We start from the raw sequence: 19,354 nt of genomic DNA on the forward strand, positions 1-19,354 counted from the left end.
GCCTGTTGTTGATTTGAAGGTAGACACAGCTTGGGAATGGCCAGCGGGTCTGCTTCTCCTATTCTGCTTAGTTGTACTGAGAGCAGTGAAAGCTGTATTAGTATGCCAACGACGTGTCTCAAATATTCATTTATGTTTATCCCTTGGTTGTTTACTCATTCATGAAAACTTGTGTTGATCCATTTTTTTTAGCAGACCAGCCCTCCGCACCCACCCTCTGTTTCTCTACCTGTGTTTAAGTGATGTGCGTGTTATGCACCCCAGCAGAGTGTGAAATTGAAATTCTCCCCTGCAGAGGTGACATGATTGACAGAAGAGAGGGGGACACATGAGATGTGAAATCCCATCTTTTACTGAAGTTGTCATCATTTATCACTTGGAACTATGAAGGGGTTCAGTTGAAGAGGGTTTTATTACTCTTGATAATATATATATATTGCCATATTATCACATGTTTTTAATACTATAAATCCATCGGGGTAAAAGCTGCTGTATAAATATTCCTCAGTCTGTGAGGGAATTTGGAAATATAAAGTTTGACCTCTGATTGGATTAAAGATATATTGATCTTCAACATGTTCACATCCGACATCGTAAAACATCAATGAAGTTGCCTTAAAATAACAGACACCTGAGAGATACTCTAAATACTAAATACCTCGCACATTTTTAAATTGGGTTTTCCAGGTCTGGTGAGTTGCAGACAGAAACCTTCTAATACTGGGAACTCATTTAGCAATGGTAACACTGATGTTCAATAATAACAGCTATAAAACTGAATTCATCTCGTGTTCCTATAAATGAAAGCTTTAGCCGGCATCTCTGACTCGTCACAGTGACTTTGAGTTATTAGTACATAACTCTTTGCTATAACATCAGCGTGAGTGGTGTACTTGCCATTAGCACACTAGCTGTCTAGCATAATAGCTAATATTAAAAATGAGTGATGATACTTATTAATCTATAAGTTAATTACTTAAGATTATTATTGATTTAAGTTGCTTTTTAACAACATGTCACATAGAATCGTTTTTTTTATTTATGTGGGTAGTTTTGGAACAAGTATGCACTAACTTTGCCAGACTTTTGCTTTTTGTTGGTATCGCTGCATCCTTGTCGTGTGCAAAGGGCCTGAAGGCCCCCTGGAGCACTGGCCCCCCTCTGACCTGTGTGTGTGCAACCTGTCCGAACCGAGTCCCGCCTGGCGAGCGTGGGACAGACCACCATCTGTTCCGTGCCCCCACCGTGAACTACCTGCCACCTCCTCTTTCATCACCTTATTGGGATATCAGGAAATGGATGCTTTCCAGTGAACTGATTGGCAAATTCTTAGTCAATTCTCAAAAGCACCACTATGACTGGTTGATAGGTTATTACAAGGGATAACGATATAAAATGTCGCAGAGCGGGATGTTTCCTGCCTTTTTTCATGTGAGAAAAATAATCCAACAACATGACAGGCCATTCACTGCTTTGTGCTTCATGAAATGGGAGTGAGAGTTGGTGATCTGCTATATTGTTAAGTAGAGTGAGTCATTGCCCTGAGACACTCACCCTCCCTCAAAACACCTCAAGGACTGGATTTAAACGCTCCAATTGACTTAAAATGTATTTCCTCCTCTTATCTTTGTATTTTTCTTGCCTCAATGAATCCTTCATGTTCCCTCCCTCATTTTGTGCCATATCTTTGAGATATTCCTTCCCAAAAGACAGAGTTTAGGATCAAAACCAACATGGGTTGACATGATTTGACAACCAAACAAAACTGGGCTTAGCTGATCATACACACAGACATTATAATGTCTTTTAAGCCGCCCTCTCTGGTCAATGAATGAATTTCTGTTTTTTATTTTTTATTTCTGGGGGTCAACTTAAAAGCACAAAGGTTTTTCATTTTGTTTTTCTTCCAAAGAAGATTTGTGCTGTCCACCATCCCCGAGCATTTCACCAGTAATTGCAACACTGAAGTGAGTCTGGAAAAAGCGCAGGGAGCGACATCACAGCATGAGCACATGGCACATGGACCAGCACATTAGACACCAGAGCACCACAGGAGTGTTTTGCTATGTTGTGATGACATTTTCAACCGTGAACTCTGTCTTTCTTCACTTCAAGGTGGAGAAATGTGCACGCACGGAGGACGAGGAGCCTGGAATTAAGTACAGGAGAGAAAAGATGCCGAAGATGAGACAATAAAGAAGGTCAGTTCCATTTCTCCACTAGCTCATTATTGCCTATTGCTCCTATAATTAGTATGTATGCAACTTGTATTGATGCCTATAACGTGGGTTTCACTGAGGTGAGCCGGACATGAAGAAAAACGTGATGTTCTGTGTGTAATATTCATTCTGGGTGTTGTCAATGTTCACACCTGCATACTTACAGTTCACCTTTGACCCTTCAAACGCAGCCTTCCCCTTGAATGCAGCACGGTGCTCTAAAAGCTATAACCTTTCAGTGCACCATTAGTGTCACCATTAGGTTGACAGCTTAGCATCGACGGCAGCAGAAATGAGACACAAAAAGACACAAACGCTGAGCAGAGAGCGACAGGGGGGAAAAAGGGGGATGATGGAAAGATGAGAGGAACAGACGAAATGAAAAGCAGGTTTCATGCTTTTTGCTGTTTGTATAATCACAACTGGTGACAGAGCAGATGGTGGTGGTGAGATAAACAGTTTAAAAAGTGTGCAAAAGTGCTTAATAGCAAGTAAAAGATGTTGGCTGTGCCAGACATAAGTCAAAGCACTCCAGCAATGTGGTGCAAACATTAAGGGAGGGCAAACAGGAGGGAAGGCAAAGGATTTAGAGTTATTTGTGTCACAGTAAACAAATAAAAACATTATTACTGACATTATAATCTGATTAGGATCATCGTATTATTACTTTCACTTGCGTATAGACTTATGGATATACTGTGTAAGACACTGAGGATCTGTCCTGTTCATGAATGTTCCATTTTTTCCACCCATAAGATTGTCTTGGAAATATCTTCATCAACAGCTCTTCAGCAACATTCTGGGTTTTTCAAAGATTGCTGGATATTACATTTTTGGGAAAATCTGCTCTGCGTCTGAGATGTAATGGTAACGCACGAGAGGCACAGACTGAGGCTAAGGGCTGACGCTGCTGTTTGCCAAGTTTTCTCTGCAATCAAGGCACAGCAATTAGTATTGAGATGTCGCACAACAATTAAACCTTCAACAGAGTGCTTGCTTTGTGATTCGGATCTCTTACACCTCTCATATATGCAACAGGCTTTTCTCACTAAATGTAACCATTTTCTTAATAACTTTTCAAATTAAATTGGTAATTACATATGATCTGATCTGTAAAAAGTACAGTATCCTATAAAAATGTTTTTTAAAAAAAGAAGCTGGATTTACAGCGAGCTTACCATTTGAAAACGTATCACTGCACTGGCTGGGGTCATCCTTGAAGGCTATTTGAAAAGAAGGAATGTGGTCGTACAAACAGACTCAAAGCCAAGCTGTACTGTATACCAGGGAAGTGTTCGGCAGGCGGTGGGATAAACAGAGTTGATGACTGACGCCGTATCACAGAATATTCAATTAACATCTTTTTTTCAAAATAGTGAAATCTTGATGTTATCCTGCGCAAACAACATTTTTTGGATTCCAAAATCAAGTGTTTTTTTCCGTGGAGTGTGTTTACGGAGATTAGGCAGCGAATGAGTGTGTAATTAGGGACGATCCGATGAAGTAAATCTTGGCCAGTGGGAAGAAAGCCATGGCACTGATACTGGCAATCACAGCAGAACAGAACGGACACCCGCGGTTGGCTAGGAGAAAGATAGAGGAGGAATTATCAAATCATAGAGAAGGGAGCTAGGTAGGGTAGAGAGGGAGGAGAGGAGAGGGTTTTGGGATGCAACAGAAGGCGACCCAAAACTGGGCTGGACATCACATCCACTACTGGCAGTGTGGAGTTGTGTGAAAGCTTCTCCTCATACGACACTCTTGATACTCAGAGACAAGTCTATATGTGATTCAGTAAGTTATTAATGAGGCCTTAATATATTTGAATATAGAGCACAAAGAAACTCTCAGCTAAAACCTCCTTATCTTTGAGGTTCCCCACTTCATTAATTCATTATTAACTAAATGTAAATGATTGTTTTCCGTACCTTTCAAAGACTAATTTAAAATCATATCTCTTTATTGCAGAAATGAGAGTCCTTAAGCGTGGTTCACATCCTGAGAGTTGCCCACGATAGCAGACAATATTTAAAAAGTTTATGTTATTTAATGTGATGTGCGTCACCTCAGTATACCATTAAGTTGGAGTGTGTACCTGAGCAAATTCTGAAATGAAAGCTAATTTAACCTCCTCATTGAGCGGCACATTTCACAGTTAATGTGTTCGTTCATGAAACACTCGACAATAAATCACCTTTACATCCTCAGTGCTTTGTTTCTAATTCTAACACTTCACTGTACTTGGTCAGCTAAGGAAAGATGTATAATGTTCTCTTTACAACACTTTAAAACACTGCAACTCAGCGATAATATTAACGTTAAATTGATACATTATTGTGAATTCAAGTATCCTTGAAAATGCACAGTATTCTATCTTGCACTTGAGACAAACCCATTTAGTTTCTTCCGTCTCAGCTAAATAGTACATAAACTCTCACAACAGGCAACTTTACTAGTGTTTTACACACTTATTATATGACTAACATTTACTTTTACTTGACCTGTATACGCTTTAGTGTTAATTGTCTCTTTTTATGTGTTTTACCCTAAAAGGAAATGAATGCATTGTTTCAAGCTTGAGGAGGTTTTTATATACAGAAATATTAATTTAATGGACCTCGCATGAACAAATAATTTCATATAAGATCTTAAACTGAGCGCTTTGTTTGTTGCTTTGAGGATCTTGGCTCATACAACTCTGGCCAGATGAACGAATTATACACAAAGGAGAGTTTATTAGAGGCAGTCATGAACATGCATCTGAAAAAGCAACTGCATGTTGTTCTCATCTCATGCCTCTCTTTTTCTTGATGCCTTTCTCTGTTTACTCTCCTTTTCCATTTATTTACTATAAATATTCTGCGCTGAATGACATGATGGCCACAGGAACCATCTCTGGGAACAGGAAATAGCCACTGAATGTCTCCTAAAGGGAGAATAATCTGAGTTTAGAAACGAGTCTTTGATGGACGTTGGCTGAACCTGAGGTGACAGGAGACATAATTGAGTCCATTTTGATGGCATTAGCCTTGCTGATTCCATTACGTTGGTAATTTCCATGCCCTCTATCCGTGTCGCCGAGTTGTGATGCGAGGTCAGCTGGGAGCTAGCTGCTGCTGACCGTCAGAGCACAGCGCTCACCTGGTTTGACACCTGCTCTCTGTGCAGGCAGCGTGTTCGGTTCAGGCTCAAATCTCCACAGTGGAGAGCTGTAAGTGTGCCTCCTAGCCTCCGTGTGACTGTGTGTGTTTGCAGTGTGGGTATGCACGGCGTTGCATCTGTATTTATGATTGCATTCCTTGTGTATTTGTGTGCCGCATCGGATATGCGTCCACCAGCACTCATGCGAGAAGACAGCGGGTTAGACTCCCTCCCCCTAACCCTCTTGCTCAGTTGGATCTCACTCCCAGATCTGTCAGGCGTCTGTTGACGTGTCCTCGATGTGACACGCCACCCACAGTGAAGGAGAGACACAATTCATCTATCTTTTTCTCATTGGTTTACCCGAGTACCTCCCATAACCAGTCTGTGACCTTTGCCCTCCGAAGTTAAGCAGATAGCCTCGCATTGGTCTCACAGATGTAGTCGAGGTAATCTCATCAAAAGGCTTCAGTTGGTCGTCAGCCCATTATGTAATGTGTTTCCCCAAAAGAAACAGACAGCTCCATCTGCTTGTTATGCCTCTGCGCTAGCCGTTGCTGGAGGCATCATTATTTCTGGTTGTCCGTCCGTCGTAAACGCTCATGATCGCCTGGGCGGAATTGATGGAGGTAAACAATCACAAGGTGGTAATTCTATTTTTTTTTGCAGTTTTGTTGACAAGCTTAATTATTTGCTGAGCACAAGGGAGTTTTTTAGAATTAGATGCAAATCACACATTATGGTTTGGGATTAGTCTTCACTGGCACTTAATACAATATTCAATCTTTATTTAGCACATATTGTCTAATATTAAATATTGTTTGGCAACGACATCAGCTCAAAGAATATCAGCACATTAACTGTGTGCACTTGAGGTCAGCTCTGATTCCTGACACGTAATTAACTGGAGAATCAGTGGCTTGAAATCACCTCTGGATGCCTCTGGCAGCAGTTTGATGCCAATGCTGCCTGGCAGTGGAAAAGTGACTATACTGTGCATACTGTACAAAGCTGCGTGCGCACAACCACGCTGCTCGTTACAGAAGGGAATGTTTTGTTTTTTAATAAAACAACACGAATGCTTTGCAAGTCGCGTGCAATGATGCATCACATATTGTAGTGAGTAGCCAGATGAATATACAAACAGTTTTGTTTTGTACGGTTTAATTGTCCATGTTCAGTTTGTGCTGCTCACAAGCAACTGATTGCGTGGAAATAGCCGCTGTAATGAAGAAGCAGCAGTCTTATTATCAGCTACAAGTGCACGGACCCAGGAGAAATGCCACAAGGAGGAAATAGTTGCAAGCCTTATGCTGACATTAGCAGCATTAGCAATTGGTTTCACATGTGTATCATGGGGAGATGGTTGAGGCTGCAGTGTGTTGTGCAGAACATGCACAGAGATGCACACACACACACACACACACACACACACACACACGTACAGTCTGATTCTACAGGGTTCAATTTACTTACCACCGTCACAGCACTACGCCGCTTCCGCACAGTCCAGGATTAGACGCCCCAGATTTCACAGCTCTTAAGAGAGAATATAAACATGGAGGTTATTATTTTGCATTAGCACAGATGGAAATATGCATATACAAACAAATGGAGAGGATTTGTACCTGCTATTTTATTAGTTTGTGTGTTGACAGGCCCAGAATAGCCTTTTTTAAGCGGTCCCACTTTTTGAGTAATTGAAGCACTTACTTTTCATACCATGTACCTTCATGTTTAGAATATAACTGTTGTCAATGTAGTGCAAAGTCATTACATTTTGAAGTCTATTCTATTTATATACTCAACACTAATGTTCGAATGATTGACAAGTGTGTTTGTAAGGTGATGGGCCACAAGTAGCTTCAATATTATTCAATCTAATTTTCAGTTATCCATCCATTTGTTTACACTGGACTTAGACCTTTTCTATCAAACAGTTGGATGAACAATGGTGGACAAATCTATCTCTGCCTACTGTCGGTATGACATATGGGGAACTTAACACCATTATATTACTTTTATCAGAGATACTAAGTCTTCATCTTGTTAGATCTTTCTTATTTAGTGTTCCCAATCAAATATATCCTCTGAAAATAGATCTGCCTGCATTTGGTCATTTTTCATTATTTCCTTGCTTGCACTGCAGGATAGATACCTGAAGATATAAAGCATAAGAAATGGCGACGTTGGTTGCTGTCCACACACATGATCCCAGAGCGGTACAAATAAGTTCTCATTAGCTGGGGTGAAAATCCATTTGTCTCCATGGTGATGCTGTGTCCTCCCTTGTCTAGTTTCCTTGCCTGCTTTTTATGGATAGCTTTATTGAAGTTAATCTTTTTTTTATGTTTATTGGCTTTTTTTTCATTTCAGAAAAAAAACATTTTAGAAAGGTGTTCCCATCTTATAAATATCAGCTTTACCTAATTGTTTCGCTTTTTAAATAGAGATAAGAGAAGAGAGAATGAATCTCTCTCACTGTAATATTCTCTTCCTAAATGCAGAGGATGGGTGAAATTCCATGCATGTACTGGACCTGCATGACGATTTAAGTTTAATTTTTAATCAAGTTTAATATGACAGCTTATGGAGGTAGATCATTTGGAAAAGGCTCAAAGTGAACTCATAATATTATTACCCTCTAAAACACTTGGCTCCTGGGCAATAAACTGACTTCCATATTCCATATTCATCTATTGATGCTTTTCATCCAGTTTGTTTTATCTATAATTGAAAATAGAAAAATGTACTTTGTGAAAAAATATAGCCTTAAACTCTGAAAAAGTAAATCCTTAATCTCTGGATTTAATGTTGTAGTTCGCCACAAGGAATACTAACGGATGACTTTTTTAAGCTAACATTAGCGGAAGGCAGTTGCATTTTGAAAACAATCTTACTTATTAATCCATGATTTTTTCATCAATAGTGTAGTAAACCCAAAATACCGTCAAACTTTACAGATGGTTTTATGTCCTGATTATCTCTTAAGCACACCTTGCTAGTTTTTTTTCAGTTCTTCGTTAGCAAGAGAAAAATAATAGCCATGTTTTAGGGCCCACTGCTTGAGTACAAGGCCCAGCCTGGTCATCATATAAACTATGAATTTCTCATTCAAATAAATCATTATTGATGACTTTATTTTACCACGTTCGAATGGTAGATTTAACTGCAAAGTTGTTGTTTTTTACCTAGAATCGCCACGTTATCATAAGCATCCAGACTTTGAAGATATATTGCTATGAATTTGGCCTATTTAGATGAAAACAAACTACTGGTTTGAGTTTTTTCTCATTATTTTACAACTATGTCTGAATTTTTTGTCTCAGAATATATTTTTTGCCTATAATGGCCCTAATACACAGTTATATAGTGCTGTTTAGGGAAAAACATGTAGTGTTACAAATATCCTCTGAGAGATCACATGACTGCCTTATCTAAAGAAGGTTCTCATATCTAACTGTAAATGGTACCCTTTAAAGTGAATGATAGGGGCTATCTTCTTTATCCTTGACTCCCACTGTCTGCCCATGATGGATTCAACCTCAGGCCATATAATACCAATCTCAGTGGAGTCATGGCCTTTTGTTATGAGTCAAAGGGTTAGATCCACTCCAGTCTCCATGACTGACTACATTCATTTTCAATGAGAAAATGGAAGATAGTTTTTCAGCACAGCAATCTTCGTCTGAATGCCTCTTATGCATTATTGCAACTAATGTATTCCTACATACAGTTTATGCAAGAATTTAGAATAACAGTTATTATATGTTTTTGGTCTTTCCTGGAAATAGGAATCAAACTAAATAAAGATAAATAAGCATATCAGATATGACCAATACAAAATTGCTGAGCTGTAAACAGAAATCAAACCTCTTGACATTACCTTCAAATTCCATTATCTTTGCCTCCATTGCTGCATTTTCGACACTCTTTTATCCCGAGAGTCAGTGACAGCTCTGCCCGCAGACAAACAACACCAGTCTTTCTCTAGACTTCTTATGCCTAATTTGTTTACCTTGATCAAATAGACCTCATCACTTGAGGAATTTGTCTCCAGAATGTGTTTGGCTGGGTGTGAGCTATAACTCAGCACAGTCACTCCATTTGTCAGAGAGAGCCCTGACAGTCAGCCTAATTAGTTTGGTTGTGACAAAGGAGCTGTCTTGTGGAAACTGGGAACATCAATCCATCCATGAAGGCATGTGTTTTCATAATGCAGGCGATACAGTGAGCAGAAACATGCCTATTAGACGTCGTCGTCTGAAACCGCATCTACAACAAGACAATGATCTGTTTGGTTGAAAAAATAAATGCTTTTAAGACGCGCTGTAAATAAGTATTCGTATTTCGGGTTATTTAACATGTTTTGAGAAAATGTAAGCAAGTTATTTCCTTCCTTGGATAAATAAAGCCTGCGTATTGGATTGGAAGCATGTTGGGCAAGCTACAGTAAAGATATACGGCCTGACTTCTTATCTTCCTTGGTGTCAATTTTGAAACACCTTTGTTAGACCTGTCAGTGGTGGAGAGCGAATATGCCCCTCCATGAAATAACATAGATACTTCTATTAATTTTCAATTGTATATACTTTTATCATGTCCTCTGTTGCTTTTGTAGACATTCATATATTTTATGAAGCACATCTTATAAACTAAAAGGAGCAATTTTCAGTTTTTCATTCAAAATATGGCCTTGCTACAGCCAGACAGGACAGTCAAGGAAAACAGTCATCTATCATTTAAGAGTCAATTTAACAGTAAGACATTAAGGTTGGCGGTTCTCAGCCTCTAATGACATCCTTAAAAGCCACTTCTACATAATCCGGAAACAAAATAAAATTACCAGTTCCCTCAACGGCTTTTTGGCCCCCAGCTGTCTTTAAAATGTTCCACAGCATCATTCCCTGTTTTTTTAAAGGTACTGTTCACACATTCACAATGAGTACATCCTCTCTGCCAGCTGCAGCTCTCCTGTGGGTGGACTTGCCGTGAGAGTGTCTGTTAAAGTTCCTCCACAAAATAACTGAATATACCTTGTATGTGTATTTATGTCTGCATTTATTGCTTCTTTATGTTACACAGTATTTTATAGGGAAGATTTTTGCGATATTGACTTTATCACATACTGCTCAATTATCTTTTTAACTTTATATTTATACTGTCAGTTCACCCAGATTAAGTAAAGTAATAAACATGTCGGCATCTGAACATGCAGATAGTTTGGGGCTTTTATTATGACAAAATGTTCATCACTGAGACCTCTGCCATGACCCCATTATGGTGGACATACAGTAATTGGAATTTAGTTTTGTTTCATTAGTTCCTCTTTAAAAACTCAACTCAGCCAGGTCTGTAGATTATTCCGAGATAATGTCATCTTTAAAAAAATTTAACACCACAAACAAACAAAATCTCACATCCACTGTACGATGGCAGCAGAGGTCAGAGAGGCATATTGCCTAAAACCAGAGGAAATGAAACCAAAGCTATCTGCATAACTAGATACCACCTGGGGTGAATGGACATTCCAGTTCACGAGTGCACAAATATTGGCCCAGAAGGATGGGAAAAAGCATGAGGATTCGTAGAAACTATTTTTGCATGCACATAAATAAAATATGAGTAAAAAAAACAGTGTACAGTATGACGTTTTCCATCCAGCATGTTTAAAATGTGGAATTTTGGCTACATCAATCAAGTACGCAAGACATTAAGCATTCCGTGCAGGTCAGGAAATTAGCATTTTGGTATTTTCACTGTGAAATATGATCATTGAGCATGCTGGAGTACTGTATTGTTTTTTTTTCCCAAGTACAATATAGTAAACAATATAAAATATTTAGGCCGACTGACATCCTTTTCTGTCTCATATGTAGAAACATTGTGTATATCCATGTCTGTGCAGTAACATCATACAGTGTACTTGGAAATATACTTTAAACATCTGCAGGATCAAAGGCAAAACTTCACTTGACCTGGAAAATGGAGGTAAAGTGCTGTATTCTTTCCTTCCTCCATACAAACATAAAAACACATGCGGACACATAAGCGCAGCCACGTCCACTGAGGTGATTGCATGCTCCATGGAGAGCAGGCGGGTAGTGTTTTCTACCTTTGAAGAAATCATTGCTTCTCTTTGAGTGGGAAGAAGAGACCTTTTGTAGCCTCATGGCCTCTGAAGAAGCTCTGTAAGCCATGAGCTCCATCTTCCGTCTTGCAACCAGTGTTTGATGTCGAATGAGGAATGTAGACGAGCAAGCAGCCCTTTATTCAGCCAGCGAGAGAAGCTGCAGCAGTCTTCTCAAACTAAGGCCGATTGATTTCAGTGTGCAGTAAGTAAGTCAATGTTACTTTGCATATTCCTACCAATCTTTTTTATTTGTTTCGGTAAGTCTCAAAGCTCGGGGTGAAGTGAAATAAATTAAGAGTAGATTTGACCACTCTGAGGCTGGCTTCAAGTTTAGCTCCTGAGATAGATGATGGAGAAGAACAAAATCTATTCTCCATTTATCTCATCTGAAGCGTGGCACCTAAATATAATTCAGCCTGCTGTGCTGATGCAGGCGTTAATAGGAATTAACATTCATAGCCTGACTTGTTTGATCTACTCCTGCACTTTGTTTGCACACCTTGCTGTTCAGCACACAATCACTTTAAATGTAATGAAGTCTCTGTCGTTTTCGGAGCCTGTTTAACAGTATTAAAGGAGTGTGTTGTTTTGTGTTGTGGAAACTAGTGTTTTTAAGCATAGTAGTTCATGTAATTATTGTGCTGCTGGTGTGGATCAAGATACATCTCCATGGTGACAATTGACCATTTGCTAAGTCCATCCCACAAACAGTAATTGTCCAATCAAAGTTGAGCAATCGGAACTCGTCATTGCGCACTTGTCAAGTTTTGGATTTCTCCGAAGTTACACGTTAAAGCGGTGTTCATGAGGCTCTAGTAAGAAAGGTTCTAACTTAAGCTGCATTCATTAGCATTTCTGGCTAACTAGCTTAAAACCTACAGTAGTAAACAATCATTACTAAGGCCAAGGAAAACATCATAAACTAACAGCATTAGTTTTCAGGGATAAAGGTTACGTTAAAGACGTCCTTTGGTTAGTTTTTGTTCAATGATATTACTACATTACATTGATGTGGCTCATCAACTTGTGAGGATGGTGACAACATGGAGCTTCAGTCTTTTGACATTATATCATGTAGCCATTGAGTGCATATTAATAACCCCTTTTGCAGGGTTCTTGTTTTAGAGTCACCTGAAACATCAAAAAGTCAGACTGACAGTGTTTTTGACCAACTCCTGCAGATAAAATGAGCTTCTTTAGTTCACTAACTACAACTGACTGCACGATGGGAAATGCCTGGCTGTCGCCGGATCGAAAAGCCAATTGGCTCTTAGATTTGACAACAAACGTAATAATTGTAATACTTAAACGCTAGTTGGCTATTGGTCAATGAAGGTATATGAATAAATCCAAATGAGATCTGCAAACGACAAGTAGTCTACAGATTGGATCTTCTTTTACTTTTTGCGTATTCTTTGACTTCTTAAACAGCCAACAACATGCATGGAAAGACCAATTACAACCTGTGTGTTGACAGAAGCGTTGTATTACTATTTCAGAGGTATATTATAGCCTGTGCAGTTGTTGGTGTGCTATATTGAGGTTGACTTGGCCAGACAGGTAGAGACACAATTGGGTCAGTCAGCTATGATGGACATGGAGCATAATACATAACCACAGCTGTCCGTGAGCTTTCCTCATGTCACGGTAGGCCACACCTGACGGACACAGCAGAACCACCACATCCTTTTCTTCTTGTTGATAACCCGCACTTTACAAGCTAGCAGCTACATCAAAATGCAGCCTGTCAGATACACTATGTATTTGTATGTCAGTGTGTGTGTGTGTGTGTGTGTGTGTGTGTGTGTGTGTGTGTGTGTGTGTGTGTGTGTGTGAGTATGTGTGTGTGTGTGTGTGTGTGTGTGTGTGTGTGTGGCTAGCAGGCAGAAAGCCAGCATGACCCAACTTCAGCTTTTCAGCTTTAGTGCAGTGCTGCAGACAGCTGTGCCACAAACACGCTGCTGTGGATCACCGCGAGGGCCTTTTATTTAGGTCACATTCTGTGCTTCAGCGGCCAACAGAAGGGATCTCTGTCAACTGCAATGAATACCTTTAGTTGGACACAGACCACTTTTTAAGTGCCCTGCAAGAAGCGGACACTGTGCGTGTCTGTGTGGTATGTAGCGTGTGCTTTTGTGTGGGTTCACAATGTGTAAGTGAATGTTTTGCAGATGGGGTTGGGTAATGACCACTATATATTTATTTAATTTACACTTTTAACAATACAAGTGTAATATATTGGCTAAATTCTCTCCCAGAGTGATTTGATCCCCCGGTTTACGAGGAAATTGCATGAATAGTTTCTCAATTTTTTCAATTAATCCAGCATCCAGTTTATAGCCACGACAAAAAATAATAGATCTGACTCACTCTGTATTCATGATACATCCTGCATGTGTCCTACACAGTGTCCTCTAGTTACAGTATGTAAAGAACTGATATGATATGTCTTGCTCTGCCTCCCTGAGTTTCTCTTGTTATGTTTCCTCCCTTCATTTAGGCTTCCCCTTTCTCCTCCTCCTCCTTTTTTAAAATATTTTTTTATTTACCATGGCCTTTGGTAGAGTATTATAAATCGCGGTAATGAATTCCCTGCGCAGACTCAGCCACACTGCTGTCACAGTGCTACAGCGCGGTGCGTGGGCTGTTATTATTGTCTCGTTAGCCTCACCTCCAGTCCATTGTAAACTGTGCGGGTTCAGCGGCTATCCAGCCCCAGATGGGTAAGGAGGGCAGTTTAAGGGCCCTGATGGATGCCATTGTTTTCATGTCACCATGTAAGGGAAAAGGTCGTTTATTGCCGCTTGCCTCGACCGGCCCCAGAAGCTGTCAGCTGGGTTTTACTGGCCAATTAGTTTGCCCTTAGAGTAGAGCTAGCGGTACAGAGGAAAAGTGTAGGATCAGGCTGTGATCGTTTGTTGTGTTTGTGAGCAGGTGTACTGTAAAGCAAAAACAAATGCACTTTTTCAGTACTACCCCATGTTTTACAGAGGAGGCCTATGTGTCTGCATTCCCATCACCAATTTGTAATTTCTAACAGTACCCTCGAACAAAATAGCGTACACTAGAAATAGATTTGAACTCTTCTTGATACCCCTTCTTCCTTTGTTTCTCTGTTTCCTCGATCTCCTGTCACTTTTCATTGAAATCTTCCAGAGAGAACAGAGAGGTGGTAGAGGAAGCTTTAGAACAGATTTGAATGGCCCAGGACCACATGCCAAGTGGCTGCTATATTTAGAGATTCCCCTTTTTGTCATTTCAAAGGACAAGTCTCATCAACATCATCACGTTTTCTCATTTGTGAAGGGGTGCCAAACAGCATCTTCAAATTAAATCAGAAGAAGACTCTGTGCTTTAAGTATATGCAAATATGAGATATTTATAATTCAGTTTTCTATCTCGCTCTTCTTGTTTGTTTGTCGGTTTCCTCACGTCTGTGTGTTTCTTTCTTTTTAGAGCTCGTTTTGGGGCCTGTGCAGACTTCCCACGGGCAGCAGTTGGATGTGCATGTCGACTCGGCCACGATGACGATGAAAGGCCTGTCTAGCAGCCGTAGTCACCACAACACGGTGACCTGCGACCCCTCTTATGACTCCATGACCCTGGGGCACTCGGACCGTCGGTCCTACTTCCTCAACCCTGGGGAAGCTCATCCGACTGACCGGCCCTGCTTCACCCAGCGTAACTCCTTCCAGTCTGAGTGCAGTGCGTACCCTGACTTGGCCAGCTGCACCTTCCCTCGCAGACATTACAGCTCTCACCATGAGCTAAAGGAGGAGTGTGGCGCTGTGGTGCCTTATACAGGGAGCATTAAGGGAGGTGGAGGAGGTGGTGGAAACAACAATCGCATCCCTTCTAACCTGCTAGAGCAGTTTGAGCGCCAGGCACCGGTGCGGCGTGAAGGCTACCACACACTGCAGTACAAGCGCACTGCCGTGGAACACCAACGAAGTGACAGCCCTGGTCGAATACGCCACCTTGTTCACTCTGTCCAGAAGCTTTTCACCAAGTCTCACTCCCTGGAGGGGCCCTCGGGGTCTGGTGGTGGAGGGAGTGGGAGGATGAATGGCAGCAAATCCAGTCCTGATGACCCACTCTCTTCTTCTGGCACCCTGAAGCACAGTAAGCGCAGTAAGAGCAAAGACCGCTCCAAGTCGGAGCCTAAGATGCGCACGGCCATCTCAGGCTACTGGAGCTCAGACGACATGCTCGACCGAGAGATGTGCCTCCACCACCATCACCACGGGGGAAGCAGTGGAGGCCTGCCTACAGGGGTCATGACCATGGGTCGCCACCCGGAGAAATCTCAGTCGCAGTACTTCATGGAGTCCTACAACACCATCAGCGCCCACTCGCTCAAGACGTCACGAAGCAACAACGATGTGAAGTGCTCGACGTGCTCTGGGGCCAGCAGCGGAGGTATGCCACTGGTGGGAGCCCTGGATGGACAAGTGCAGCTGAAGAAGAGCTCATGGTCTTCTACTCTGACGGTGAGCAGAGCGAGAGAGGTTTACCAGAAGGCCTCAGTCAACCTAGATAAAGCTCTAGTGAAAGCCGAGCAGGGACGCACCTGCCACTTCCTACAGGTAGTTACAACAGCCCCACCTCTCGCATGTCATGCTTCATGCTTCATGCTTCATGCGTCATGCTTCATGCATCCTGCGGTGCCAACTGCTCCTCCATGCTCCTGTATTCCCACATGTATCTCTGTTTCTTTGTATGTGTTTAGAGGGGACGACTGGAGAAGCAGTGGCCCCACCCTTTCACGTCAATAATTATTGGTCACATGTTGACTTTATCTGGAGTATTTTCAGAAAACATTCAGCAAAGTCATAACATGTCATCTGCTGTGTTTGTCTCCATGTGCATGGAACTATATGTGGTGCCAGAAGTGGCAAATTGTAACATGGAACAACATTTCTGCAGAATGTAGCGGTGCTCGTCACAGCAGTGGTGTGTGTGTGTGTGTGTGTGTGTGTGTGAGAATGAGAGTGAGTATATCTTATTCACTGAGCGAGAGTAGGGTGCTACAATAAGATTGGAAAGAGCCAGAGGTGAGGAGACAAAGAAATGGAAGTGGTCACAAGCAGAGGAGAGAAATGGAGAAACGAGGCAGGGAGGGTAGATGTGTGCGTGTGCGTGTGCGTGTGCGTGTGCGTGTGCGTGTGCGTGTGCGTGTGCGTGTGCGTGTGCTTTTGTGTGTGCGTGTGTGTGTGTGTGTTTTGTCTGAAAAGGACCAAAAGAGAGTAAGTAAGGGCAACAGAAGAGGGCGTGAATGGGGATTGTAAGAAGCAGAAAGCGAGAATGAGGGAGCATAAAAGAGTGAGAGAAAGTTCTGTGTGGCTTTGCATTTTAACAGCCTGGAAAACCGAGCGAGCAGATCAAGGAAGGATGTTGTCGCTGCAGTACGGCAACGTTTCTCCCAGCCTAAAAAGAGCCATTGACTTGTTTTTGCTTGAAAGAGAGACGGAAGAGAAAAAAACAGGCTTTCAAGGAGAGCAGCCAGGACAAGTTAGTCTGCAGACCTTCTTTTTTTCTTTTTTCTTTTTTTTATCCAGAAAACAAGACGTGCCATTTGCTTCACCTGCCTTGGGTAGTATCCTGTAATGCGTATTTGATTCACACATGCACACACCTAAATTAATCCCTAACCAAAACTTGTGCAACATTCACATAACGTGTAAGAAAGGATGCAATATATACTGTGAGGGTAATGGCATTCAAAAGTATGACTACTTATTTATTTTAATTTTGTTTGCCCTTTTTCTCAGAAACCAAAATCCTTTTTTACGTTATTGCAATCCCGGTCTTTCCCAAGGTGTTACCACAGTCTGCAGTTGCCCCTGACATCAAAGTCAGCTCTGTTTCCTAGTTACGCACCAGTCTGTTGAATGACTCCCGCTCTGTATCTCATTTCTTTCACTTCAGAGCTGGTGCCCTAACAGCCACTCACATTGGGACTGCAGTGGTTCTGCTGAACAAAACCCCCTTTGTTTTCTCTCTCTCTCTCTCTCTCTTTTATATTAGAGATGGGAGATAGCTTTGCCTCCTTTCATTTTTACCTTCATTAGTCTGTGTGAAAAGTCAGGAGAGCAAACCGAGGCCAGGGTACCACAACGTTTTGTCAAAACAATTAATTTCTCCGCTTTTGATATGTCGCATGCATCACAGGACAGACAAAGGAAGGCCTCTGGCTCTCACACGCTTATGGTATGATGAAGTTGGACCCCGCATTGATACACTTACTATTGAATCTTTTCAGGCATGAAGTGCTCTGTGTGATATTTCTATCAGGCCCGGGTAGAACATGTCGGCAGTCTTGCATTTATTCATGTGGAAGTGCATCTGTGTGAGCTCTCATGTCTGGAAGGTGACCTGTGTTCGCTCCTTCTTTACACGATCTCATTTCCTATCGACAGGTGCCTCAGGATGACTGGAGCAGTTTCTCGCCGCTGGGGAAGGATGACGAGATCCCATGCCGACGGATGCGCAGTGGCAGCTACATCAAGGCCATGGCAGAAGAAGACAGCGGCGACTCGGACTGCAGTCCCAAACCCTCGCCCAAGGTCCAGGCACGACGAGCCAGCTACCTGAAGGCCACGCAGCCGTCCCTCACAGAGATGACCACACTCAAGTAAGTGTGTGTTTGTGTGTGTGTGTGTGTGTGTGTCAGGCCTTAGACTGTTATTCTATATCAATTATTCTATTAAATATTTTTTTATTAATCAGATAATTTATTAGTCTTTATTTCGCTTGCTTTTTCCCCACCAATAGACCACACATATTAAATGTACTGGAATTTTTTGCCATCTTTGCTTGAAAAAAAAATTAAGATTCATTAATCAATTGTTGTTGTTTAATTTGATGTCATCTACCTGATCACTTGATTGACTAATTGTTCCAGTATTTCTATGTGTTCATGTTTGGGGTAACTGTTTGCCTGTATATTATGTTTGAGTGTGTCTTCAGTGCATGCGTCTGAACATCATGTTCAAGGGTTCACTGTGTTCATACTGTGCAGGTTCAGTGAAACAGACGGCGGGGGAACAGGGAATTAAAGGAAAAGAGAAAAGTCAACACACGGAAGGAGATGAAGTCAGTCAGTTGTAGCCTGGCTTATGTGTGTGTGTCCTTGACTCTCACAGCCTCATTACCTGTTTCTGTATTTACAACTCCGACACATAGCTGGCCTCTGTACCTCGACAATGACACACACACGTTGAACAGACTGAGCCTTATTGAAGATTCAAGAGGCCTGTTGATGTACTGACGCCTCTTCAAAAATGCATTGTGGGTTGAGAACATGCAGGGGATCTTTCTATCTTTAAAAATCAATCTGAGGTCAAAAGCCGAGCTTTCTCATTTGAAGGGTTTTAATCGAGTTGTTTCTCGTTGCATGCGGCGTTCTCAGCTCGGATGACTATTTTTGACAGCATGAGCTCATAAGGTTTTACAGCAATATTAGAGATGTATGTCTTGAAACACATCAAGCTAACAACATTGTCCTAAATTAAGTCTTTTTTTTATTTATTTCAAAATTCCTTTTGAAGGAATAGACTAAATTTCAGAATTACAATTTTATTTATTTTCCTCTCTTAATATGACATATTACAATGAGTAATGTTAACATTTAACTAAACAAGTTTATTCCAGATATCTGGGAGTGTTTCAACATAATAAATGCATTTGGGGCAAGAACATGCACAGTCAAAAAACTATACAATTTAGAAAACAAAAACATCAATCCCGTTTTACAGAGCAGCTTCCTGGTTTGACTTGTAGTAATCATGCTTGTGGGCATTTTTTTTGTGCAATGACAGGTGTGCTCACTTTTGGTTTTTACCTTAAAAATCCAGAAGAA

The 19,354-nt window shown here is 41.3% G+C and overlaps 1 protein-coding gene across 1 annotated transcript in view; it reads left to right on the top strand.

Moving 5' to 3' along the window:
* Positions 1-15,017: 15,017 nt before the first annotated feature.
* dlgap1b (discs, large (Drosophila) homolog-associated protein 1b) overlaps positions 15,018-19,354 on the top strand; it is a 36,732-nt gene continuing 32,395 nt past the window's right edge. Inside the window, exons 1-2 of the mRNA XM_034560152.1 lie at positions 15,018-16,079; positions 17,913-18,127. Coding sequence (XP_034416043.1) covers positions 15,018-16,079; positions 17,913-18,127 — 1,277 coding nt within the window. The remainder of the gene's footprint in view (positions 16,080-17,912; positions 18,128-19,354) is intronic.

The sequence above is a fragment of the Cyclopterus lumpus genome, chromosome 20, assembly GCF_009769545.1.
Source record: "Cyclopterus lumpus isolate fCycLum1 chromosome 20, fCycLum1.pri, whole genome shotgun sequence".
Taxonomy (NCBI): domain Eukaryota; kingdom Metazoa; phylum Chordata; class Actinopteri; order Perciformes; family Cyclopteridae; genus Cyclopterus; species Cyclopterus lumpus.